The sequence below is a fragment of the Meriones unguiculatus genome, chromosome 4 (genome assembly GCF_030254825.1).
Source record: "Meriones unguiculatus strain TT.TT164.6M chromosome 4, Bangor_MerUng_6.1, whole genome shotgun sequence".
NCBI lineage: Eukaryota > Metazoa > Chordata > Mammalia > Rodentia > Muridae > Meriones > Meriones unguiculatus.
This window is the reverse complement of record NC_083352.1, coordinates 123,769,129-123,796,570: the sequence shown is the minus strand read 5'-3', so window position 1 is coordinate 123,796,570 and position 27,442 is coordinate 123,769,129. Positions and strand designations below refer to the sequence as shown.

Here is a 27,442-nt window from a genome sequence, read left to right as displayed (position 1 = left end):
CTTGAACATTCACCTAGCCTTATCCTAAAAGTATCTTTGGGAGCAGACTCATTTCACAGCTAAGAATAGAACAGAGAAATCTAGAGAGGGAGCAAAGTATTAGATAAGTCATTTTTTTTATTTTAGTTTATATTGGGTTTTTTGTTTGTTGTTTTTTGAGACAGGATCTTACTGTATAGACCAGGCTGGCCTAAGACTCATAGAGATCTATCTGCCTCTGCCTCCTGAATGCTGGGATTAGAGGCATGTGCCGCCACTCATGGCCCATTTTTTTATTCTAGCACGATATACCTAAAACTGTTTTCAAAGCCTCAAGTATTTCTTGAATGGACATTTACAGTAGGTTTGCACACCACTGAACTAGAGCGGTTAGTTGAGGCAGCATGAGAAAACTGACATTTGCTGAGGGTCGGCTAAGCACTGGCCCTGTGTGGTGCTTGTTTCTGACTCCATACCATAAGGGGCAGGTGTTCTATCCCAGTTTACCAGAGAAGACATTTGAGTGAGTCTTAGAAAGGTAAAACACAGTTCCTCAAAGACTGTGTGAGTCAAGCCGGGGTGGTCAGAATATTGAAGTATTGCTGCAGGGCACTACCTGTGTGTGTTTCTTTCCTTTTCTCAAGCCAACAATTCTTGCTTTCAGTTTTAACCGCCTGGACCTCCCACCCTACAAGAGCTATGAGCAACTGAAGGAAAAGCTGTTATTTGCCATTGAAGAAACAGAAGGATTTGGACAAGAATAATTGTTGAGACCTTAGGCCACCAGAGGACAGGGACTTATCTGCGGTATCTGTCCCCTCTGTTCTCTGCCTGTTGCACATCTTATTGTAAACTTGGACTGTGACTAGAGAGTTATCTGAGTGTAAGTAAATTAATGTGATCGTTGAGATTTATCTTCCAGCGATTCTGGATTTCTACTCAACGTTTCCAGAAAGCAGATCTACAAACAGTAGTCAGACACTTAACACGAGATTTAACACAGTGATGAAATCTCCCTTGTCTTATTCCTCTAGATTGTACCCTTAACAACAGTTCCGTGTGTCAAAAGTCTCACTTGGGAGGAGGTCTCTTAGTGGGTGTTGTGAAGGGTTCTGCAGGGACATCTCGGAAACTGCAATACACAAGGTCTTCCTGGTAGAGCCTCGAGCTAAGAGGTGCTGGATAAAGTGCAAGCTTATCCCAGTGTCTGGGCACATGAGCAACTGCTGCTTGTGCTCTCCCGCTCACTTCAGCCTGGCCTGACTGTTGTTTTTCATTCCTGGAGCATGAATTAATGCATCATTCTGATGTTCTTCCTGGAAGTGACACAGGACTCTCGCATCTTTCTACAAAGTAGTTCTATTTGAATTCAGGGAAAACTTGGTCCCCGCCAACATGACTTCATACCTCTCAATTCAGTTCCTGTTGTTATTGCCTTGCAAATACTAAACTTTACAAACAGCATCAGCACTGTGGTTCCTTTACAGTTTGAGGTTAACCTTAGAATTAGAACTAATTTAGCTGAATTCATCTAAGATCATTCTTGATTTTTAAATCCTACACATAAACTGAAGCTTTATGATTTTATCATAATCCAATGCCTCAGTTACTTTTCATTACTGCTGAGATGTTCAAGTTGCAACCATTTTCTAATCCAAATAGAGGTCAGTGGTGCAGTCTCTGAAATCAGGACAATGTCCAGCAGCCACACAATTGTGCTGTTTTCACACTTACCACTTCTGACACAAATAAGAGCCGTGCTGTCATTTGCATCTTTTTATATGGTTCTGATCTGTAATATTTTTCTTACCCTTAAAAATTTTAGATTTTTCTTCCCATGACTCTATTTTAGACGGCTCCTTTAGTAACTAATGAATGCACTTTGACTTTCTCTGCAGTTAATTTACCTTGGCTTAGTGTAGACTGTCAAGATGGCTGCTGCCATAGATACAACTTTATGGGCACTGAGATAAAACTTCAGCCAGCTGAGTCCCTATTGTAGCCAAATCCCAAAATCAGCCTTATAAGTCTTAACAGGGACCTTGACATGTGGCAGTGGCATAGAATGAACTTGTAGCATGAAGCCAAGAATAGTGTGACAAACCCCTGTCCCATAGGAAAAGAAATGTTTCTGTATCCCTAGCTGCTCTTCCTGTTCTCATCCTGGAACCGTTGAACTCGTGCAGCTGTCGTCTTTAACACTGCCATCATCAGCAGACACGTGCGTGACCGAGAAAGGGTTGCCTCATCTAGAAGCTATCAGTGAAGGGAGAGCTCAGCTCCTCCCCAGCCCCCCCCTTTTCTTTAATCCTACATGCCACAGGAAATACGTGTCATCTTTAGAAGCCCTAGTTATATCCAAAGTAGCAAATCTCTGCCTTTTTGTTGGTAGGGTTAAAAAATGTATATGATGCTATTGCTTTGTCTTACAGAGCGAATGTCTGCCAACTACCCAGTCACAACATAGGCCTGAACTTTGGTAATAAATGGCTATAAACATTAAGCCTTCTACAAAGACTTCCTAGTGAATCCAATTCTTGTACTAAAATATAGTTATTTACCATATTTACTAGAGATTTATGAGATTAAATTAAGAGATAATGTAAGAAAATAGGCTTTGTTGATTCTGCATAATGCTTCATGATTCATTTAGGGACCTAGAAATATTATGTGAAAATGTATAAATATCATCCAAAAGGCTTTCTGCCCTATATTTTTAAAATACAGAAGTTATATTTGAAGTAGTCCTGGCCCTAGTTCTATAGGGCTTGGCTATTTAATATTTTTATGGAAGAAATGTTTAGTTCTAGAAAAGGTAAATGCTTGTATATATTTTTGCAGCCCTGGAGTCTCCCAACTCCATTTCTTCCTTTAATTTAATTGATCACATGTATATGTCTTCCCTGCTGTGTTAGGAAAATGGGGGCTGGCTATCCCGAGAATCAGAGAGTATATAAAATAATGCGACTAAACAGCAGACATAAATATTTACCAAATACTCTCAAATTTTTGTCCAAAATGAGTATTTGGAAATAGACTTATTGTAAGTGTTAAATTAGCGATTTTCCTTAAATCTGAACTAAGTTGCTTTTAAGATCTTTTTCTCTGTAAGCATCATAAATGCTAATTAACTTGTTAAGTTTTTTTTTTTTCTTACTGCATGTTACATTGAAATAAAAACAGTAAATGAGCATTTGCCTTTTCTTCTGCTCTTTTGGTGGGTTCTACAGCAAGGGTCAAGGAGAAGCTCGGGTGTCTCATCAGATGGACGGATAGCCGTTGACAGTAGTGAACTCTTGCCATCTTCTACCATCTTCACGTGCAGAATTCAGTTCCCTAAGACTTACAATAACTGTGTTGCTGCTTCTCCCAGGGATCAGCTCAGCCCTCTCTACCACGTTTTACTTACCTGGTTAAATCACATAAAATGTTATCTGGGGGGATGCATGGAATCTTGCCTCTGTTAGGGAGTCTCAATTTCTTTGAAGGTCACCACTTACGTGCAATACTAGCATTTCCAGCGACCACCACACCTTTCTGTTTCTCTTTGACTTTCAAATGTCTGTTTGACTGTGTTTTTATTAAGTCAACTTGTCTGCCCCTGTGCTGGCTGCCTTTGCTTTCTTAAACTGATTTAAAAATGCTCAGGTAACCTCACGTGTCACCAATAATCAGGTTTATAAAGTCCTTCGGAAGGTTGCCTTACCGGCACTCCCTTAAAAGATGGAAGACTTTACAATTAAAGTTTTTTGAGTCCTTCATTTTGTATACTTTTCTTTTGGTTTTGTTAGGAAAATGGTGTACATCACCTGTAGGAAAGCCTTGTATGTGTTGTATGTGACCTCTTTTAGAGTGGCTGTTGACAGACTGTCTGAAGTATGAGGTGTGTAGAAAATGCAGATCTGCCACTCAGGTGCTGCTGGATGAGGGCACGTGGAGGGGCCTCTGAGGAACACTAGGGCCCCCATCTGAACTGCCTTTCTGATACAGAAAGTAGTCTGTAGACTGGGAAGGCGACTCAGTCAGTAGCGTGCTTGCAGTACAAGCATAATGAATGGTTTGCATCTCCTGCACCCATGTCAAAGCCTGGCACAGGGATGTGTAGCACCAGCAGAGACAGGCAGGTTCCTGAAGTTCTCTGGCCAGATAAAGGCAAGCACCACCACTGCCCTGCTGTCTAATTACAGCACTTGGGAGGCAGAGGTAGGTGGATCTCTGAGTTCGAGGCCAGTCTGGACTACAGACTGAGGTCTAGGACAGCCAGGGCTGCACAGAAAAACCCTGTCTCCATGCTTGAGGGTCAGTGAGATGGCTCAGGGATAAAGGCACTCACTGCTAAGCAAGCCTGCTGATCTGAGATTAGTATCATGGACCTACCTGGTGTGAGGAGAGAACCACCACCCAAAAATCATCCTCTGCCTGCCACAAACTTGTACTGTGGACTCACATAAATACATGTTTTTTAGAAAAACGTGGATAATTTTTACAAAATGGCTTTTGGGTAAAGATGTTTGCCACACAAACCCAAGTTCAGTTCCTGGAGCCCATGTAAAATGTGAAACAAACCAACTGCACAAATTGTACTCAAGCCTCATACACGCCCATGGCATGACTGCCCACACACAACAGTTGTTTTAGGAAAGAAGACAAAAGGATGGTTGTGTTTTCTATCACTGTAAATGAGTTCCTGCTCCGCACAGAAGGGCTTTAAGCAGAACCTCAGGAAAATACCTAGAAATTTGCAGTCAGATCTGTAGGCCACTGAGCAGCCGTGCTGTTATTTTTCCTCATCTCTAACTCAAACCTGCTCTATTTGACTTCTCTGGTATAGCACACCATATCCACAGTCACGGCATCCCAGACTAACAATAGTTACCACTGTGTGCCAGACACTGGTGACTGTACTGTCATTCTGGCTGCTCTCAGAGAGGAATGGTTATCTAAGGAAAACAGCTCAAAATACTTTCATAACATCTGCAGAATGAAATGGAGAGTTCAAATCAAAATCCAGGATCTTTTTCCTACTCTGAAATCCTTTTATACTGAATTGCCATTATACACTGCGTAGGATGGAGTTGATCCTTGTCCTAACTAGTTCCTTGGATGTTTAGGAGTCCATTCACTGTAGAACTTCTGCCCTTATTTGGAATGAAGACCTGGAATTAAGGGGGGGGGGCAATAATACATTATTCCCAGCATTCAGTAACCATTTCTTTGTTTACAATTTTTTTTGAAATGTTTTTCTGTATAGTCACGGCTGTCCTGGAATGTGCTCTGTAGACTAGACTAGGCTGGCCTCCAGATCAGACATCAGCCTGCTGCTGCCTTCCTAAAGGCGTGTGCCATCACACGCAACCTCCAATCATCCCCCTCACACACACACTTATGTTTTACCTGCATGCATGTATGGTATAGCACATGTGTGCCTGGTGCTCTCAGGTCAGATCATCAGATACTCTGGAATGGTGATAGATGACTGTGAGCTTGCCATGTGGGTGCTAGGAAGTGAACCCAGGTCCTCAGCAAGAGCACCAAGTGCTCTTAATCACTGAGCCCTCCCCACAACTCCCTTTTTTGAGACTGGGTCTCTCTCTAACCTTGGCTGTCCTGAAGCTCACTGTGACTAGGCTGGCCTCCTGAACACTGGTGTTAATGTCATGTGCCACCACGAATGGCCCCTTTCAAAGACCATTTTAAAGAAATTTTAGAGTTGTTTGCACTTTTCTACCTAGCTTTTTCCAATAGTAACATCCCAGCTACTCTGGTACAATTCAAAACTAACAAATTAGCAAGACAGCAGTTAGTTAAGCAAAGTCCTCATTTTTCTGCCAGTATTTTTAATTTGTAATAGTTCTTCATTGTCTTTCACGACCTTGCGATATTGTTGGGGGTTATGTCTTTGCTTTGGATTCAAGAGTCCATCTGTGAAGTTCAAGCTGGCCGAGAAACTGCTCTCCTGCTTTAGCAAGTGCTGAGATTGCGTAAGTGTGTGCCTGATTGACCTTGAGGTCCTCCTCACCCCCAACATGCCCTTTTAGAGGCAGTCTGTTTAGAGGCCTTGGAGCCCCAGTTCACAATGTGCAGGTCGCATATCAGACATCCTGCAATCAGGTATTTACAGTACAACTAACAGTAACAGGATTTCAGCAGTGAAGTAGCAGTGTTTTATGGCTGTTGGTCACCACAAGGAACTGTACTAACAGGTCGGAGTTTTAGGAAGGTTGAAGATCACTACCAATTTTCTTAAGATTCAATTTTTGAGCCGGGCACGGTGGCACACACCTGTAATCCCAACACTCAGGCGGCAGAGGCAGGCGGATCTCTGTGAGTTCGAGGTCAGCCTGATCTATAAAGTGAGCCCAGGACAGCCAGGGCTATACAGAAAAACCCTGTCACAGAAAACCAAAATAAATCTATTTTTGTAGCAAATACCAGGAGGCCACGGCTATATAGAAAAATCCTGTCTCGAAAAATAAGTCGATTTTTGTGGCAAGTACCAGGGAGGTTATGCTTATCAGGCACACAGGGCCCGTTGTCCTCGGTCTGACTGAGTGGTGCCTGCGACATTCTTGCTGAAATCACTGTCCTCACCTGCAAGCCCGTGCACTGCACAAACGGCACTTGTCATTGAAACTGGCGATGGATCATCCGGCTTGGTTCCGCTAGCCCCAGTGTGGGAAGAGAAGTTGGTGAAGAGTGAGGCTGCTGGATAGTGCGCTCACTACATACCCCAATGTTTTTTGTAACTTTGCAAGGGTAAACAATGAACAGAGGACAGAACAGGGGCCTAGGTCCCCTTCTAAAGGCGAGATAATGGTAACGAAATGTAAAGGAGTTTCTGCAAAGAAACAAAGGACTGCGGTGGAGTTCTCCACCCTCACTCTCACACGCCCAGGGCAGCCCTGACTAATTCATCCCAGAGCTTGCTCCTAAGACGCCCGGCAGCGGGGCTGCCCAGGTCCTCGGCTCCTTGAACTTCCCAGTCTCCGCCTCAATCTGGGCCGAAGCGAGTTTCGGCAACAGTCGGCCTCTGCCGGGGACCTCGCTGAGTACGGGAAACAGACCTGGAGCCGCGGCAGCCCTTCCGCAGCGCCGGAGCAAAGGCTGCACTCCGCTTCGGCCTTTCCCGGTGGGGAGACTGCTGTGGCGCTGCCTCACGGCGGCCCGCCCCCACCTCCTCCCGGCTTCTGATAGGCTGTTCAAGCTGTCCGTTTCGGAAAAATAAAAAAAGCCTGCGCAGGCTCAGAAAGGCGGAGAAGGCCACTGAGTGTTGGCTACTCGGAGCTGCGGGATCGGTCCGAGATGGTGAGTGTCCACCCCGCGCGAGACGCGCGTCCATCCTCTGGGGTCTCAGTCGCGGGCGTCGCTCCGCGGGACCCGCCAGGCGGGGCCTGTGGTCCCAGGCGAGGCGGAGCGCCCGGAAGCTGGCCTGTGGGGGCCGCCCCGAAGGCCGGCTCTGGCTCGCCCGTAGCCTGGCGTTTGGGGCCTTGCTGGGCGAGCCCAGCCTGGCTGCAAGGTTTCGTGGAGTCTGCCGCCGGCACCGTGGGAGCTTTACGGGCGTTGCCTTTCCTCCTCTGCTCTGTGAAGCAGGTACGGCCACTAGCGCCATCTTCACATTTGGAATCCAAAGCCAGTCGTCCCAGGGACTCGAACTCTACAACCCTGACTGTCGCCCGTGGGCCCAGTTTGGCCTGCCGGTCAGGAACCGGTGGCTCCCACACTGGGGATCCCAAAACCTTCTGCCTACCTTTACCGGTGGTGCTTTCAGACCTCACGAGTTGTGCAGAATTTTAAAGGTCTTTTTCCAACGTTAAACCAAACCTCAGAATCTTACGAATGGCATGACAGAGCACGCCTGCAATCCCCGCGCTTGGGAAGGTTAGGGCAAAAAGATACACAGTTCAAGGCCAGCCTGCATTATAAAAACGAATCCGTTTGCAAAAACTAACTTTTTCTTTTTTTTTTACTTTTAAAATTTTTATTTTATGTATGTAAATAGTGTCTGCCCCATCAGTGTGCCTGTTGAGGGGGTCAGATCCCTTGGAACTGGATTTACTGATGCCTGTGAGTCACCATATAGGTGCTGGAGTCAAACTCGGGTACTTTGGAAGAATATCGGAAGTGCCGCGCCATCTCTCTAGCCCCAGAAAACGAAATATAAAAGCAACTGAGAAGGAAAACAGTGGTAGGACCTAGAGCGCTGGTTCTCAAACTGTGGTCGAGACCCCTTTCAGGCCGACTGTCTCTTTCACAGTGGTCGCATGTCAAATATTTATGAAGTACAATGAGAATTTTGTGGGAGGTCACCACCACATGAGGAACCATAGTAAAGGGTCGCAGCATCAGGAAGGTTGAGAACCACTAACCTAGAGGCAACTCCTGAGGTACATTGCTTATGGTGTTTCCCTTCAGTTTTTGTAGCCACCATTGACTAGTTGGTTGAGCCTTCTGCGTTTTTCACTATACCACAGAGAATTTCTCCACATCATCAAAGCCATTGCAGTCATATTTTTCACAACACGTGGCTGCAGAAAACAAAATAGGAAACTGAAGAGATGAGCTCGGCCATTGAGTGAGCTTGTGTTCTTACAGAAGACTCGGGTTCAATTGCACCTGCCTCTGCTTCCCAAGTGCTGGTAGTAAAGACAGGAGCCGCCACACCTGGCACTAGGAGGTATTTTGAAGTGAACAGAGGAATGAATGAATGTGTGTGCATATATACGTCATGTCAGTATGTGTGTGTATAGGTTTGTGCACATGAATATAGTGACCCAGGAGGCCAGAAGAGGGGTCTAGTTCCCTGGAGCTGGAGTTACAGGTAGCCGCGGATCTCTGTGAATTCAGTGACAGCCAGGGCTATATATATATATATAGTAAGACCCTGTCTTTAACACCCCTCCGCTCCTTCCCCCCAAAAAAGAAAACCATCATTAAAACAGGCTGTGGATTTGAGCCCTCAGGACCGTACACTCATATTTATTACACACACACACACACACACACACACACGCACACACTTAAAATGTACTTCATTCTAAAGCTGTGTAGTGCCCTCTGCTCATACATTTAGTTCATGGTCTTCTCTCCAGAGAGTGCTGATAGGAACTGCCCTCATCTGTGACACTCTTGCCCGTGTTTCCACAGGAATAGTCCATATTGGTGGAAACTGTTTATTTGAACAGATTGCCTCTGTTTTCCTGAGTGCTGGGATTAAATGTGTGCACCACCACACCGAGCCATTGTTTTACTAGAATTTGGCAAACCAGTTCCCTGGTGTACACGTTGTCTCCAGTTCTTAACTCAATGCTGTGGTCTGTAATTTCTGCTTGGTTTTTAAATTTTATTAGATTATTTCCTTATGAAAATTCTCAAGGGAAGAATTTCTGAGAAAAAAAGGAGCAGTATTTATGGCTGGTACACTGTATTGTGTAGTTTTCCTAGGTTCTTGATCTCAAGAGCTTTGCCATAAGGAAACCAACATAAAAATAGTCCCACATTGCTATTCATTTGTTTACAAGATGATCCTTTAGGTGTTTGTAATTTATCTTTGATGTGTTTTCTACCTCCTATTGAACACATTATTTTCCTTAACTATTTTATGGAAATTTGTTTCATTTGCTTTTTTTGAGCCAGGATTTCTCTGTGTAGTCCTGGCTGCCCTGGAACTCACTACATAGACCAGGCTGGCCTCAAAACTCAGAGATCTGCTTGCCTCTGCCTCCCAAGTGCTAGGATTAAAGGCGTGCGCCACCATGCCCAGCTTTTATGTAATGTTTTTGAAGTTTTTTTTTGTTTTTTGTTTTTTAAGTTTTCTATATTAGGGATGGAACTCAAGGTCTCGTGCCTGCTAGGCAAGTATTCTACTACTGAACTGACTGAACATCAGCACTGAACATCATCTACCTTTGTTTCCTATGTAGCTCAGGCTGGCCTGGACCTCATGAAGCTTCCTAAATGCTGAGATACTGGGTGTGGTGGCACCAGACAGGTGGAACACTACACGTTGGAGGCCTGCCTAGGGCATAGAGTGAAAATCTTGTTTCAAAAACAAAAACCAGTAACTGTCTTAGTTATCTTTCTGTTGATGTGAAGAGACACGATCACCATGGCAGCTCTTATAAAGGCATTAGTTGGGGCTGGCTTACAGTTTCAGAGAGTCCATTCATCATCGTGGTGGGAAGGAGACAGGCACTGCAGTAGCTGGGAGCTTTGCATCCACATCCACAGATGGGGAGCAAGTAGAAAAAGAGAGAAGAAGGCCTAGCATGAATGAGCCTTTGAATCTCAAATCCCACCTATCCCGGGACTTTCTGGGCCATCCAGCCAATGAATAAAGATATGGAGACGTCCACTAACTGGGGACCAAGCATTCAAATAACTACAGCAACTCATAAAGTCTTTCTTTGGGTTTCTGGTTTCAGAGGGTGAAGAGTCGATGACGGTAGCACAAAGGCAAGGCAGCAGGAACAGCTGAGAGCTCACACCTTCCTCTGCAAGAGACGAGGGTGTGTGTGTGTGTGTGTGTGTGTGTGTGTGTGTGTAACCTAAGTCTCTGGGAACCTCAAAGTCCGCTCCTAGTGACACTTCCTCCCACAAGACTGTGCCTTCTGACACTCCTGAAACACTAATTGGGGGGAGGGGAGGCAAATATTCAAACATGAGCCTATGGGGCCCATTGTCATTCAAGGTGCCACATAAACAAGTTACATATTCTTAAGATGTTTTTAGTGTCAAAGTGTTACAGCCGACATAGTAGAGCCCTTTCATGGAGGAGGGAGTCAGGTGGTGGTATAACTTGTGTTTGCCTGCATGTTGTGCCCAAGGATGTCAGAGAATGTGATGGGTCTCGGAACTCAGGTTGCAGGTAGATGTGAATTGCTATATGAGTGTTGGGAACTAAACCCAGGCGCTCTTCAAGAGAGGTCTACAAATGGTCTTAACTGCTGAGCCATTTCTCCAGCCCCAAGTAAACTTGTGTGTGTCTAACAAAAACAATAGAATAAAGGAAGATATTTAGGTGAGGGTTTTATCAGTATTTCATGACTCTAAATTTGCTATGTAGCTGGCACTGGCCTTTGAACTCCTGATCCTTATGCCTTTACTTTCCAAATGCTGGGATTACAGACCTACAGCACCACAATTGGCTGACTGGCCATTTGTTCACTTTTTTTTTTTTCTTTTCTGTCTGAGCCTTTCAAGTGCTGCGATTTATAGGAAGAACCACAATGGCCAGCAAAAATGACTGTTTTGAAAAAGAAAATAAACCTGATCTATAATTGCCATTTTATCTAGCTTTATTTAGAACCTCAAGCTTTCTTGTTTGCAGGTGGTTGAGGCCACATGGAAAACTTTTTTTTTTTTTTTTTTGCATTTGATTGTTTTGTGGAGCATCAGTCGTATATGTTGGAGATGTGTCATGCCCTAGTCTCTCTTAATGTGAGCCATCACTTGCAGTGTGTTTGCTGCCTTTCTTGGCCTTTTCTTATTATTGAACATGTCTGTTAGCTTTTGCAGGTATCACTGTAGCAGGGTCCTTGTTATATTCCTTTTGTTCCTTGGGGTTGTTTCCACAGGGTGGATTTCCAGTAGGGTGACCAGGACCTCTAGCATTTGACCCTCACATTCAGAACAGTACATGGCATAATAGGAGGTCAGGCTGTGAAATGACTAGGAGACCAGACATGCATGACCACTGATTGTACTGTCCTTCTCAGAGCGAGACCTGCCCTTCCATGCAGGTTCTAGATTTCAGCGGCACCAGGCTGCTTGCCACTTTGTGGGCGGAGCCTTCTGCCTGTCCCTATAGCATCTGGCACTGTTCTTACAGGAAGTGGGTGGTGGTGATTGGATTGTCAGGCTATGCCTTCCAGAAACTTAGTTCATTCTGCTATATTAAGTTGTTTAGGAGGCCTCCAGGACTAGCTCTTTTGACATAGGGAATGGTAACCCTGTTTCTAAAGACCTGCTACTTATTTATTTATTTAAGAAAGACTCTACATAACGCTTGCTGTCTTATAGCTCACTATGTAGATCAGGCTGGCCTCGAACTCACAGTGATCCACATACCTAGCCTAACTCTCTACCTTGGAGGAACTTCTAACCAGATTCTGAGCCTCTGGAGGGAGCACCTGGAGAGCAAGTATACGTAAACCAAGTTCCAGCCATGGGGAGAGGAAGGTCAGTTAGGCTCCTGTTTGTGGCTCCTGCTCTGCTGAGATGGATTAGCCCCCGAACCTGACACACACCCACAGAGGCACAGTCAAGGTCTTAAAGAGGTGATGTCTCAGGTGCTCTAGAAAACTATTTGGTTTCAGAGAAATGGCCTTAAGTTTGCATGTTTTGGTTTTTTTCTCATTTTTCTTTTTTTTCCATATCCCCTATTGCTAGGAGTCTTCGCTAAGATCACCCTCATGGATTCTTGGGAGTTTCCATTATTATCCCAGAGATAGCACCTCTGATTCTAGTTCTCTCTCTTGCCATCCTCCCCACATTTGTTCCCCTTCCCATTCCCTCTGCTACCCACTTTCCTCCATCCATCCACCCTGGATGTCTATTCTATTTGTCTTCAGTGAGATTCAAGCATCCTCCCTTGGACCCTACTTTTTACTTAGATTCTTTAGGTCTGTGGATCGTAATATGGTTATCCTGTACTACATAGCTAATCTCCACTTATGAGTATATACCATACATGTCTTTTTGGTCTGGGCTACCTTACTCAGGATGCTCTTTTCTAGTTCCATCCATTTGTCTGCAAATTTCATGTTTTCCTTGTTTTAATAGCTGAGTAGTATTCCACTGTGTGGATGTACCACATTTTCTTTATTCTTTGAGGGACATCTAGGTTGTTTCCAGTTTCTGGTTATTATGAATAAAGCCACTGTGAGCATAGTTGAGCAGTGTCCTTGTGATATGATGGGGTGTCTTTTGGGTATATGCCCTGGAATGGTATAGCTGGTCTTGAAGTAGATCTACTCCCAATTTTCTGAAAAACCTCCAGATTGATTCCCATAGTGGTTGTACAAGTTTGCACTCCTGCCAGCAATAGAGGAGGGTTCTTCTTGCCCCACATTCTCACCAGCATGTATTATTCTTGAGTTTTTGATCTTAGCCATTTTGGCTTCCATTTCCCTGATGAATAAGGATGTGGAGCATTTAAGTGTTCCTTGGCCATTAAAGTGTTCCAGGCCATTCCTCTGTGGAGAATTCTGTTTAGCTCTGTACTCCTTTTTTTAACTGGATTGGTTTTTTGTTTTTTGTTTTTTGTTTTTTTTTGCTAATTTCTTGAGTTCTTTATATATTTTGAGTATCAGTCCTATCAGATGTAGGGTTGGTGAAGATCTTTTACCAGTCTGTAGGCTACCATTTTCTCCTTTTGTCCTTTGCTTTATTAAAAGCTTTTTAGTTTCAAGAGGTCCTTTTTTTTTTTATTGTTGATCTTAGTGCCTGAGCTGTTTGTGTTCTGTTCAGTTGTCTCCTGTGCCAGTGAGTTCAAGCTACTCCCCACTTTTTCTTCCATCCAATTTAGTGTATCCGGTTTTATGTTGAGGTCTTTGATCCACTTGGACTTGAGTTTTGTGCAGGGTGATAAATGTGAATCTATTTGCATTCTTCTACATGAAGATATCCAGTTAGACCAGCACCATTTATCGAAGATGCTTTTTTTTCAATTGTATAGTTTTGGCTTCTTTGTAAAAAATTAAGTGTTCATGGGCGTGTGGGTTTATTTCTGGGTCTTTGATTTCAATTCCATTAATCAACCTATCTGTTTTTATGCCAATATCATGCAGTTTTTTATTACTATTGCTCTTTATTACAGCTTGAGATGAGGGATGGTGATACCTCCAAAAGTTTTTATTGGCCAGGATTGTTTTTAGCTCTCCTGAGTTTTTATTCTATATGAAGTTGAGAATTGTTCTTTCAAGGTCTGTAAAGGATTGTTGGAATTTTGATGGGAATTGCATTGAATCTGTAGATTGCTTTTGATAAGATGGCCATTTTTGCTATGTTAATTCTACTGACCAAAGAGCATGGGAGATTTTTCCATCTTCTATTATCTTCAATTTCTTTTTTTCAAAGACTTGAAGTTCTTGTCAGATAGGTCTTTCATTTGCTTGGTTAGAGTTACACCAAAAATATTTGTGAAGGGTGTTGTTTTCATATATATATATGAATATATATATATATATATATATATATACATGATTTATTATGTATACAGTATTCTGCCTACACATAGTCCTGTACACCAGAAGAGGGCACCAGATCTCATTATAGATGGTTATGAGCCACCATGTGGTTGTTAGGAATTGAACTCATTACCTTCAGAAGAACAGCCAGTACTTTTTAACCTCTGAGCCATCTCTCTACCCCACCCCCTTTTTATTTCTCAGCCTATTTATTATTTGTATAAAGCAGGACCTCTGTTTTTTTGTTTGTTTGTTTGTTTTGGTTTGGGTTTTTTTTGAGTTTTTTTTAATAATTTATTTAATTTTATTTTATGTGCATTAGTGTGAAGGTGTCAGATCCCTTGGAATTGGGGGTGGCATTACAGACAGTTGTGAGCTGCCATGTGGGTGCTAGGAATTGAACCTGGATCCTTTGGAAGAGCAGACAGTGCTCTTAACCACTGAGCCATCTCTCCAGCCCCCTTGAGTTAATTTGTATCCCCATTTTGCTGAAGATGTTTATCAGCTATAGGAGTTCTATGGTAGAACTTTTGGGGTCACTATATTGAATAGATATGGATAGAGTGGGCAGCCTTGTCTTGACCCTGATTTTAGTGGAACTGCTTCAAGTTTCCCCATTTGATGTTGGCTATTGGCTTGCTGTATATTGCTTTTATTGTGTGTAGGTATGTATCTTGTATCCCTAATCTCTCCAAGACTTTTATCATGAATGGGTATTGAATTTTGTCAAAGGATTTTTTTCAGCATCTAATGAGTGATTATGTGTTTTTCTTTCTTTCAGTTTGTTTACATACTTGATTACATTGATGGATATTCATATGTTGAACCATCCCTGAATCCCTGGGATGATCATGGTGGATGATATTTTTGATGTGTTTTTTGATTCAGTTTTTGTTTTATTTTCCTGAGACAGGATTTCTCTGTGTAGGGTTGGCTGTTTTGGAACTCACTCTTGTTGACCAGGCTGGCCTTGAGCTCTCAGAGATGTCTGCCTCTGCCTCCCAAGTGTTGGTACTAAAGGCATGTGCCACTTCTGCCCAGCCTAGTTTTTTAGTATTTTTACATTAGTGTTCATAAGGGAAGCTGGTCTGAAATTCTTTGTTGAGTCTTTGTGAGGCTTTGGTATCATAGTGACTGTGGCCTCATAGAATGAATTTGTAATATTCTGTTTCTATTTTGTGGAATAGTTTGAGGTCTGTTGATATTAGCGCTTCTTTAAAGGTCTGGTAGAAGTCTATGCAAAAACCAGCTGGTCCTGGGTGATTTTTGGTTGGGAGGCTTAATGACTGTTTTTACTTACTTAGGGTTTATAGGTATATTTAAATTATTTACCTGATCTTCATTTAACTTTGGTAATTGGTATCTTTCAAGAAAGTTGTCCACTTTGTATAGATTTTCCAATTTTGTGGTGTACAGGTTTTTGAAGTAAGACCTAATGATTCTTTGGTTTTCCTTGGTGTATGCTGTGTCCTCCTTTTCATTTCTGAATTTGATAATTTAGATATTGTCGCTCTGCCTTTTGGTTTGGCTAAGGGAGTTGTCTGTCTTGTTGATTTTCTCAATGATCCAACTCTTGGTGTCATTCTTTTGTTAAATTTTTTTTTTCTGTGCCTGCTCTAGCTCCCAAGTAATGACACACAGATCTATTACCCTTCTTTGTAAGCTTCAAGCACTACAGCTGGGCAGATACTCATCTATCCTAACCCAACTATGCTGGCCTGGCCTATTTGTCAGCCATGTGCCCTGTTACCTGCCATGTGCTCTCACCCTGGCTTCTCCCACTCCATCATGTCCTCTTGGAGACTCCCTCATGGTGACCTTCTTTCTCATGGCAACCTTCTCCTCTCTCCTCCTCCTGGGGCCTTCCTCTAGGATGGAAAGCCCCACCTTAACTCTCCTCCCAGCTATAGGCTGTTCAGTTCTTTATTAACCAATCAGAGGTAATGGTGAACAATTTCTACAAAACATCGAGACAGGAGATGCCTCGTAGAAATGACAGTGCCAACACTGAGCTGCGACCAGATCTCTAGGTACAGAAATCAGCATTTGAATGCACAGTGCACAAAACCAACCCCCAATAATTTATTGTATTATTCTTTCTGATTTATTGATTTCAGCCTTGAGTTTATTTCTTTACTCCTCCTGAGTGCTTCTTTTTGTTCTTGAGCTTTCAGGTGTGTTGTTAAGTTGCTGGTATGGGATCTTAGTGCTAGGAACTTTACTCTTAGCATTGCTTTGTGTTCCATAGGTTTGGGTATGTTGTGCATTTTCATTGAATTCTAGAAAGTCTTATTTCTTCGTTGACCAAGTGGTCACTGAATAGAAAGTTATTCAGTTTCCACCTGTTTATAAGCTTTCTGTTTCTGTTGTTGAAATCCTGCTTAAATCCATGGTGGTCTGATAAGATACAGGGTGTTATTTCACTTTTCTTATATCCTTTAAGACTTGTTTTGTGGTCAAGTATATAATCAGTTTTGGAGAAGTTTCGTGAGGTGCTGAGAAGGTGTTTTCTTTTGTGTTTGGGTAAAATTTTCTGTAGGCATGTTAGGTCCATTTGATTCATAACATCACTTAGTTTCATTATTTCTGTTTAGTTTCAGCCTGGATAACCTGTCCCTTGGTGAGAGTGGGGTATTGAAGTCTCCCACTATTAATGAGTATGGTTCGATGTGTGATTTTAAGCTTTAAATTTTTTTTTTAAACAAATATTTGTGCCCTTGCATTTGGGGCATAGATATTCATTATTGAGATGTCATCTTGGTGGATTTTTCCTTTTGAGTATGAAGTGTTCTTTCCCATCTCTTTTGATTAATTTTTGTTGAACATATTTTATTAGATATTAGAATGGCTATTCCAGCTTGCTTCTTGAGTCTATTTGCTTGAAAATCCTTTTCCAGCCCTTTAGATTCAGGTAATGTCTGCTTTTGTATACGGCAGAATGTGAGATCCTGTTTTTGCATCTGTTATTTAGCCTGTGTCTTTTAAATTGGGGAATTCAGTCCATTGACGGTGAGAGAAATTAATGACCAGTAATTGTCAATTCCTGTTATATTGATGAGGGTGGTGGTTGTGGTGGTTTGTGTGTGTGTTGTTGGTGTGAAGTTATTTCTTGTGTTTTCTTGGGTGTAGTTAACCTCCTTGCATTGGAGTTTTCCTTCTAGTGCTTCTGTAGGGCTGGATTTGTGGACAGATACTGTTTAAATTTGGTGTTATCTTGGAATATCTTGTTTTCTCCATCTATGGTGATTGAAAGTTTTGCTGGGTATAGCAATCTGGCATCTGGGCAGAGACTACAAGACATCTTTATATGTTATTCCACTTTTAATATTCTGTTTTGTACATTTAGTGACTATGTGGTAGGTGGATTTTATTTTTTGGTCCAATCTGGTGTTCTGTAAGCTTCATGTACATTTGTAGGCATCTCTTTAGGTTAGGAAAATTTTCTTCTATGATTTTGTTGAAAATATTTTCTGGGCCTTTGAGCTGAGAGTCTTCTATTCTTATTATCCTTAGGATTGGTCTTTAAATACTGTCCCAGATTTCTTGAATGTTTTATGTCAGGAACTTTGTTTTTTGAGTCAGGGTTTCTCTGTGTGGCCTAGGATATAAGACTCACTTTGTAGGCCAGGCTGGCCTTGAACTGACAGAGACAGAGATCCTGCTAGAGCGTTGAGATTACAGGTATGAACCACAGCTCCCAGCTGTGTCAGGAACCTATAGACTTAACTTTTTCTTTGACTGATGTATCAATTTCTTCAATTCTATCTTCTATACCTGAGATTCTCTCTTTCATCTCTTGTATTCTCTTGGTGATGTTTGCATAGGTGGTTCCTGTTCTCTTCCCTATGTTTTCCATCTCCAAGTTTCCCTCACTTTATGTTTTCTTTATTGCTTCTATTTCCATTTTAAGGTCTTCAACAGGTTTATTATTTTTCTTCACCTGCTTGTGTTTTCCTGTATTTCTTTAAGGGATTTATTCATTTCCTCTTTAAAGGCCTCTGTCATCTTCATAATATAGGATTTAAGATCATTGTTTTGTGCTTCAGCTGTGTTAGGATATTCAGAGCTTACTGTAGTAAGATAGCTGGGTTCTAGTGGTGCTGTATTGCCCTGGCTCATGTTGACTGTGTTCTTAAGCTGGCCTTTAGCCATCTGGTTGTCCCTGGTGTTGGCAGGGCTGGTAGTCCCTTGATGGCAGCAGACCTCTGGGAATGCAGGTAGAGCTGTGCTTGATAGTTTTACATCAACTTAAAAGCTTCAAGTTATCTCAGTTCACAAATGCAGATGTACTAGGGGCTGTCCACACAGGACACAGGAGGCTGCAGCTTGGAGAATAGCAAAACAGAGGCCCTGTCCTCTATTTGTTTTTTAAAGGGGTTGTGGTGCACTTCTTTAATCCTAGCCCTCCCTCAGGAGACAGAGAGGCAATCTTTGAGTTTGAGGCCAGCCTGGCCTACAGAGTTCATTTCAGGAAAACCAGGGCTATGTAGAGACCGAGTTTCAAAAACAAAGGAAAAAAAAATAGACAAGAGATGTGACCTGGAGAATAGATGGAAAGTTAAAGTCTTGAAGTGACAAATTGGCAGCATGAATGACAGAAGACATCTCATTGTCTGCTCTATTGACAGTTTCCATGTGCTAGGACATCCCACCTTGAGCAGTTTCTGAATAATCACAGTTGGCCTCTTCCTGAGACGTATTTCCTGTTCCTATATGCCAAGTATCTCCCCGTCGAGGGTGACAGCTTATTAAGTCACTGAGTTTATCCTTGTGGGGTCATTTTACTCCCTTTGAAATATTTTCATTTGTGATGTTGAGCCACAAATAACAAAGTACCTCCTTCCTGTTAAAAACTGTTCAGTTTTTCTTTTTACCATTCATAATATAGTGCCGTATGTGTGAGTCATGGGTGTGTCTGAACTCCAGGGAATGGTTGTTTATATTCTGCTCTCAAATAGCTGATTGGCAGGGAGGGGATAACTGCCTGGCGGAAAGGTGCCAGAAGCAGTGCTCCTCATAGTGGGGCAGAAGCTCTAGGTGTCTTGCTGAGCAGCTCTGGAGCAGTGTCAAACCCCTGGGTGTTACTCACTTTTAGATGAATGTGCCATTCATCTGCTGGGCTCTGAAGTTTTAATCCAGCCTACCTGTTGACTCCTAATCTTGGTGTCCTTTTGTGGCAGGCAGAAGTGGAGGAAACACTCAAGAGACTTCAGAGCCAGAAAGGAGTGCAAGGAATCATTGTGGTGAACACAGAAGGTAGGCCCTCAATCCATGGTCTGCACCCAAGGCAGGTCTCTAGAAAACAGCTCAGACACGGCATATATAGCCTTTCCTCAATCCCTTCATGAACCCAGATCCATTCTAATTTTCTTTAAAACATTTCCAAAGTTCTAATACTATGCTTGGGACTTTTTTCTTTGGACAAGGTCTTGCTGTATAACCTTAGCTATCCTGGAACTCACGATCTTCCTACATTCACCTCCCATGTGCTAGAGCTAAAGGCATGCACCACCTGTCTTAGAAATCTTAGTTTAGTAAATAGTTCTACTGCCCTGACAGCTCACAGCTGTCAATAATCCATGCTTTTCAAGCCCTTGTACTTCTCTAGTGATAGAGTTGTTAAGACTTTATTTTTGAGGTGAGGTCCCACTATGTAGATCGGGCTGTCCTCAAACTCACAAGAGATCCCTTTGCCTCCTGTGTGAGGTATCATTAACGTGTCCACCATCAGAGCGAGAAATAGTGCCAAATGCCTTTAATCCCAGCATGTGGGAGGCACAGAAGGAGTTTGAGGCTGGCCTACACAGTTCCAGGACAACCAGGACTGTGTAGAGAGACCCTGTTTCAGAAAAAACAAGAGCCCCTTTAAGCAAAAATTTAAAGTGTCAGTACATTTTTTTTTTTTTTTTAATGAGACAGTGTTTCATGTTTTATGTAGCCAGCACTGGAACTCTTGTGTAGTCCACAGTTGCCTAGAATGTATGACATTTCTTATACCTGCATCTGTCAGGCTAGGGTTACAAACCTGAGTCACCAGGCTCAACTAAGTACAGTATTGGTTAATCTATATTGCTCCTACTCTGTGTGCTCACTAGATGGATATCCATTTGTAGTGATTCTGCTTTTTTGGATAGTTCTCCAGCCAGTTGTGCCCAAAGCTCTGCTCTTCTGGGGAATAAGCTTACTTGAATGGCTGGTAAGATGCTGACTCTTACCAGCATCAGGTGTGATTAAGGGACCTAGCCAAAAACACCCACTTAGTGCCAAATCTGAGGACAGGTGCTTTATTCCTGCAAGTAGCCCTGTTACCTGTATTTATTGAGAAAACTTGAGTTTAGAAATTTAATTGATAGGTGCACACCTTTAATCCCAGCACTCAGGAAGCAGAGGCAGGTGGTTCTCTTTGAGTTTGAGGCCAGCCTGGTCTACAGACCTAGTTCCAGGACAGGGCTACACAGAGAAACCTTGTCTCGAAGAGAAGGAAAAAAGAAATTTAATTGATTGGCTCTCATTACAAAGACATGATCTTTTCTAAAATTTGTTTTTATTTTATGCATGTGGATATTTCTGCGTGCATGTAAGTATGTACTGTGTGTGTAGTACACGAAGAGGCCAGAAGAGGTTGTCAGATCCCCTAGAACTGGAGTTACAGAAGGTTGTGAGCTGCCATATGGGTGCTGGGAATCAAACTTAGGTATGGCCCCGACCAGCGGGGCTTGAACGTGGATCCTAAGGGAGGAGAGTGGAAGGAATTGGGGGGGGGGAGAGGACAAGAAGCGCAAGGAAGAAAGCCAAGTCTGTTTGTCTGATAAGGCTTCCGTTTATTAGAAATTTTTACCCAACTTATATAGGGAGAAGGCAGGAAAGGGGAAGGTAATTAGCTGCTGCAGGAGACAGGAAGAGTGCTTTCATGGGTTAACTATTGTACCTGCAAGATACCATAGGATGTTCTCTTAAGATGGATGCTCTAACAAAGGATGTCCTCACAATCTATCACCCATGATTTAGGATCTAGATAACTCTTTCACTACATAGCTTTAGGTCTCCACTAAATGACCTTTGCTCTCTACTTGGCTTTGGCTTCAGTAACCACCTTTGTCTCCACCCGATAGCTTTGACTTTGGCTTCCATAGATACCTTTGTCTTCACTAGATAGCTTTGGCTCCCGGCACTTAGGTCCTCTGGAAGAGCCAGAGGCCTGCCTGCCTGCCTCTGCTTCCCAAGTGCTAAGTCAGTTCGAACTTAGTATTACAAAGGAGCACCTCTCCTATTGCTTGGACCCAGCCAGGCAGGGTGGGCCAAGGAAAAGGAGCATGGAGTTGATCCCATGGGCCTATATTTCAAACCTTATCATTTGTATGGGTAAAATCACCTCATTATTCAGGGCTCCTGTTGCCTGGAAGCCAGTGAACATGATGATGCCACTCCCTGGCACACAAGGTCAGCACTGTGCCTTTCATATAGCAAGCCTTCTGGAAATAGTGACATCAATTGCTGTTAGCCAGATGTCCTAGAATTAGGGATGTGAGTTAAGACACTGAACAGAAAGGGGCCCGCATGAACTGCTTCGTTCCTGTTCTTCCCGCAGGCATTCCCATCAAGAGCACCATGGACAATCCCACTACTGCACAATATGCCAACCTCATGCACAACTTCATCTTGAAGGCACGGAGCACTGTGCGCGAAATTGACCCCCAGAATGACCTGACCTTCCTTCGAATTCGCTCCAAGAAAAATGAAATTATGGTGGCACCAGGTAAGGGTTCTTGTACCTTCACATTTAGTTTCAGAACCTGTAGCAGGTTCTCTGTGGCTTATCAGGATTGGTGTCCGCAGGTTCAAGGTAGGCTTGGGGGGGGGATAGGCAGAGTCAAGTTTCCTCACTGCCTAGTCACTATCAAGTGGGGTTCACCAGCAGCTCTTCAGCAAAGCCTCATGGAAGAATTGTGGTTTCATGAGGGAGAAAGACACAAACATAAGCGCTGATCATTCTCAACTTGGGACATGGAAGGTTGATCAAGTCTTGGGCAATCAACAAAGATTTCTAAGAAGCAGGAAAGTTAGAGCTGAGTCTTAAGGGCCAGGAAACTATGAGTCAGAGGGGTGGAAAAGCTATTTCTTTATGAAAAAGAATTTATAGTCCTGTCTCCAACCCATGCAGCCAGACTGCTATTTTGAGTTGTCAGTGAAAAGCTTGGCTGGGCAGTACAAGCAAGCCTGTGTTTAGTCCCGGGATTGTTCTCACTGTAGTGAGATGCTCACATTGGGAGGAGCCCACAAGGATGGGAAGTGTACAGGGGAGGCTTGGACTTCCTCCTGCTCTGCTTCATCTAGCTCACACAGACTAGAGTGGCAGACAGGCTCTACAGGACTTCGTGGTCACCACTCTCCCTGAGTCTCAGCCTGGCTGGACGTGCAGGAGCTTTTATGTGACAGTGCCTCGGGCTACAGAACTTGACTATAAAGGAAGGTATGAAAGTGAGACTTGGGTCCAATTAAGAAGGGGCCTCAGACTCCAGAGTCAGCTATGTGGATCTGATGTGATCTGATATGATGGATCTGATATGAGCTGAGGTGCTTAGGGTAAAAAGTGATATGAGTTGGGGTGCTGGGCAAGGTGGTACATTCTTTTAATCTCAGCACTCAGGAGGCAGAGGCAGGTGGATCTCTTAAGTTCAAGGTCAGCCTGGTTTACATAGTGAGTTCCCGGACAGCCAGGGCTACACAGAGAAAACCCTGTGTAAACCAGTGTGGCTTCTATTCCCAGGCCTGCTCTTGTTCCAGCCCCATTCTGCTTGGCTGGAAAGATTGGAGGAAGAACCAGTCACTCGTAAAAGAACTGTCAGTGTATTTATTCTAAAAATGTGCTGTGCATGCTTAATTAACATAGCTCTTGCCAAATGCTCTCCACAACATCTATAAAACATCATGGGGGAAGGCTGGCTGTTGTGATCCTCTGGGATGTGCCCCATCAGAAAGAATATGTTAAGATCACAGAACAGCAGGGTTTTTAATCCTAGGAGGCAGAGGCAAGCAGATCTCTGAGTTCAAGGCTAGCCTGGTCTACAAAGTGAGTCCAGGACAGCGAAGGCTACACAGAGAAACTCTGTCTCGGGGGGGGGGGTCATAGAGCTAAACCTTGCAATCAAATTTGAATGAAAAGTCCGGCCCTACCCCAGCTTCCTGCTATGGGACTATGGAGGACAGATCTCCATTTCCCTAAAACTGGGATTGGGAATCATCTTTCTACTTAGTGGTTTATGTCCCTGCAGATTTGAGATGCCCAGCATCAGACTTAGAAACTCAGTGTAAAGGATAGAGGACATGCCAGAGATGAACACTTGGTAGACAGTGGCTCTCCATCTAAAGACCATACAGGTCTCAAAGCTCAGTGCAAAAGCACCTTGAATTTGTCCTTCAGAGCCCATGGACATTCAAAGTCCCTGAGGATAGTTGGTGCTTGAGTTCTCATGGGGTTCACAAGCTCAGTGTAGGTAAGTGCCCTTCACATACATGGGCAGCATGTAGAGGTCTGCAAGATGCTGGCACTTGACTTGACTGATGGTCCATGTATCTCACTTACACTTTAGTTATGCCCAAGTTTGTGTGACGTGTTGAGGTAGCCATAAACAGTGCTGTTTCTTGGGGCCGCCACACTGCTGCATCCCCCTCCCAGGGGCTTTCTCACATATCATCATCCTATTGGGACTTGACATCTTTCCATAGCTACTGAGCTACATTTTCTGTTTTCCACAGTAGGTCTATGAGAACAGGAACCTTTTTTTTTAAGATTTACTATGTATATAGTTTTGCCTGCATGTACACCTGCACACCAGAAGAGGGCACCAGATCTCATTATAGATGGTTGCTGGGAATTGAACTCAGGACCTCTGGAAGAGTGGAAGAGCAGCCCAAGAGCAGGAACTTACAAGCACAGTATTTATTAAGCAGATGGCTTTTGTTGTTTTGAGATAAGGTTTCTCTACATAGCCCCACTGTTATGGAACAGTAGACCAAGCTAGCCTTAAACTTAGTGGTCCGACTGCTTCTGCCTCGAAGGTGCTGGGATCAAAAGCATGTGACTTTAGTTTCCTCCCATTACAGAGATCCCCCTATTGTGGGTCAGGGTGGGTTCAATAGAGGGGTAGGGGTAAGGATGTCTGGGACATGCTATCTAAATATCTTTGTATTTGTGCCTGGGAATATGTATGTCCATGCATTATCAGTTGAGGTCAAAGGATGGCACCAGATCCCCCTGGAACTGGAGCAACAGAATATTATGAGCTACCATGTGAGTGCCAAAAGAAGTAATTGCAGGTCCTCTGCAAGAGCAGTAAGTGCTCTTAACCAGTTGCTGTCTCTCCAGCCTCAGATAAAAATGAGTAGTATATACTTCTGTGTACCCAGTTTCATGTGGTCAATACAGAAATGCCGAGTTTGGGGCCAGAACCTCTGTGAGTAGGGCTTGACTGCCTGAGCACTGCCCCAGGGCAGCCCTAGCATGGGTCAGGCCCAGCAGAGACTTGGAGGGGAGGCTTATGGTCCCACCATGCACTGTGAGCCAACCGGACTGACCCTGCCTGGAAGAAAAAGGTCCAGTTTCTTCTTACTTACATGGACTGCTTGTGGCTTCTTAGTTTAGCTCTTCATATTTAATAAATCAACATATTTAAGTTTCACGTATTAACCTCACTGATGCAGCACAAACAGCCTTACCCCATATCCCTGGCTGTCCAGATGACTCAGGCAGTAAAGGCTCTTGGAGCCAAGCCTGACCACCTGAGCTTGAGCCTTGGCATATCCATGGTAGAAGGAAAAAGTCCTTCAAAAGTCCTGCAAGAACCACTCTTGTGCATGCTAGGGCATATGCACAAGCACACAGAGGGCAAATTTTAAAGTGTACAGTTTAGAACATAGCCTTCCACAGGTACATGAAGCAGTTAGGTGTCATGGCTTTGTTAGTAAGATGCTAGAGCACTAGCACCTGCCTAGAGTGATGTGGGGGTTCACCCAGGTGCCACCTGAGAAAGTTGATCCATGACAGAGTAATAGTGGCATAGCTATTAGCTGTGAGACAGTCAGATGCCTAGAACTTAATGGCAGCTGCTGTATACCTGCAGACTACTGTCAACAAGATCAGAGCATTCATGGCAGGCATCCACATGTCTTAAGCATATTGCAAAGCTTCGGTTGACATGCTGTGTTGAGCAGAGGACCTGCATCTAAAACGCATAAATGAATTTGGGATTGAGGGTATTGCTCAGTGCACTTGTGTGGCATCTACAAGACTCTGACTTTGAGGCTAGTACCACGCAAAATGATCAAAATCAGTGAGCTCTGCCCTGTTTTCTTGATAAATGAGGCCTATCCACTTCCATGGAGTCTGATTCATGAGACTGTATTGGAAAATGCTTCAAAGAAGCAAATAACTTCCTGTGACCTTTCAAAGTATTCTGTGGGGGTGGGGTTGTATACTGTAGAATGTAGAGATTGGCAATAGGCTTATTAGGGTGAATCAAGGTGTTTATCAACCACACTATTGAAATTAACGTAAATCTCAGTGTGTGTGCACGTGCGCACGGGCACATGCACACTCAGGTACAGAGGTTAGACTACAATCCTTAGGATCTGGTCTTTCCTTCCACCATGTGGAACTCAGGTTACCAGGCTATCTAAGCCCACAAATCTTATTTAATAATAAAAATTAAGAGTATGCCACAGAGTGTTCATTGCCCTGCAGTAAAGTGCAAGTGAAGACTCCACTTCCACAGCCACTTGGCAGGAGACAGTGAGAAACTTGTAGGGTACCCTGTTCCTGGCTGTGGAAAGTAGCCTGCCACTGGTGTTCTTCTGGAAGCATTCTTTTCTCCTGCGGTGCACGCTTACTGCTAAGCGTAAGGAGCTACTGCTAACCTTCCTCCTGGTTTACATTTTAGTGATTTATTTTTCTGTTTTTCTCTTTTCAGATAAAGACTATTTCCTGATTGTGATTCAGAATCCAACTGAATAAGGCACTGTTTTGGCTTTTTGTGTCATTCCTTAATTTAATGCCCCCCCAAGAATAAGTGTTAATCATGTCAGTGGGCACATGCTGGCTGCCTAAGAGCCCATGTAGGCCATGCCATTGATGAAGGGTAACTCTGTCCACCCCACCAAGGAGTGCCTCTGATGATCCAGTCAGTTCCCAGGGAAGCCCAGTTCCAGGCTTTGGAATAGGAGCTTATAATAAGCCCACACCCAGCTTCCTTCTGACCTTCAGTTCACTTTGTCACCCTTGGAAAGCCTGTGTTTTTCTTTAACTAAAAATAACTTCAAACCCCACCCTGGCTGTTGTGTCTTTACTATATCGGAAAGGCCTATTCCTATGTTGTTAGCACATGGTCAGCTGACCAAACCCACGGCTTCTAGCCACTGGTAGGTTTTCACAGTGCTGGGCCTGCTTCCAACACCTGCAGCACACTTCCTGAACAAGGCTTGGTATGTGTTGGTGCCCTGGTTCCTGGGCCTCTTCTCCTTAGACACCGTTTTCATCATCATCATCTACTGCCAATGATTCTCTATTGCATTGCAAGCAAGAGAATGTGTTACTGAGTATCCTCAATGCACCTGGTGATGTCAGCCTCAGGAGTGCACATCACTGTGTTCAAATGCCTGAGTGCTGGGGTACTGGGAGTAACAGAGGTGGAAGGGAACAGGCAGTCCCCAGGGTCTCACGGCTAGGAACATGGGTCCGTGCCTGCTCTGTCCATAGACTTCCTCAGTACCTCTGACTCCATCCTTCTCCACTGAGCTTGTTTCTGGTGATCATCCTTCCACCGTAGCATCATTGGATGTAAGGGGGTCCTTACCTTGGCTCTTCCCAAGGTTCTAGACTACCAACTCTGCTGCTCCTCACCACCCTCAACAAACACCTGTACTTGCCATCACATTTGTCTTTTGCTCCTTATTGCACACAAAAAAAGACTACTGCAGCTTTCTAATTCTCGTTGATCAGACACTGAATTAGGAAAGTATACTGTTTAAGAACAAAAAGAATATTTCAGGAGCTGGAGCCATTGCTTTGCAGCTAAGACTGTACTGTTTTTGCAAAAGACCTGACTTCAGTTCCCAGCACCTGTCAGATAGCTCACAACCAACTGTAACTAATACCAGCTGCAGGGAGATCCCACACCATCTTCTGGCCTCCAAGGCTACCTGTACTCAAATGCACATACCCACTTAGAGATATACACATAACTTAAAATCTGTTTTTAAAAAAGCCCTCCAAAGGGTTATGG

The 27,442-nt window shown here is 43.6% G+C and overlaps 2 protein-coding genes across 15 annotated transcripts in view; both read left to right on the top strand.

The window, feature by feature from the left end:
- Itch (itchy E3 ubiquitin protein ligase) overlaps positions 1–3,172 on the top strand; it is a 115,985-nt gene extending 112,813 nt beyond the window's left edge. For all 13 annotated transcript variants that reach the window (XM_060383027.1, XM_060383029.1, XM_060383026.1 and 10 more), the window contains one exon: positions 644–3,172. In XM_060383027.1, the coding sequence (XP_060239010.1) occupies positions 644–743 (100 nt within the window). In that variant the 3' untranslated portion in view covers positions 744–3,172. The remainder of the gene's footprint in view (positions 1–643) is intronic.
- A 3,745-nt stretch (positions 3,173–6,917) lies between these two features.
- Positions 6,918–26,486, top strand: Dynlrb1 (dynein light chain roadblock-type 1). 2 transcript variants are annotated; one of them, XM_021640546.2, is made up of 4 exons: positions 6,918–7,284; positions 19,346–19,421; positions 21,754–21,921; positions 26,132–26,486. In XM_021640546.2, exons 1-4 carry the CDS (start codon positions 7,282–7,284, stop codon positions 26,173–26,175), a joined length of 291 nt encoding a protein of 96 aa, XP_021496221.1. In that variant the 5' UTR covers positions 6,918–7,281; the 3' UTR covers positions 26,176–26,486. The 2 variants fall into 2 exon arrangements, with proteins under 2 accessions (XP_021496221.1, XP_060239015.1); XM_060383032.1 differs by having other exon boundaries at positions 7,250–7,569.
- Positions 26,487–27,442: the final 956 nt, after the last annotated feature.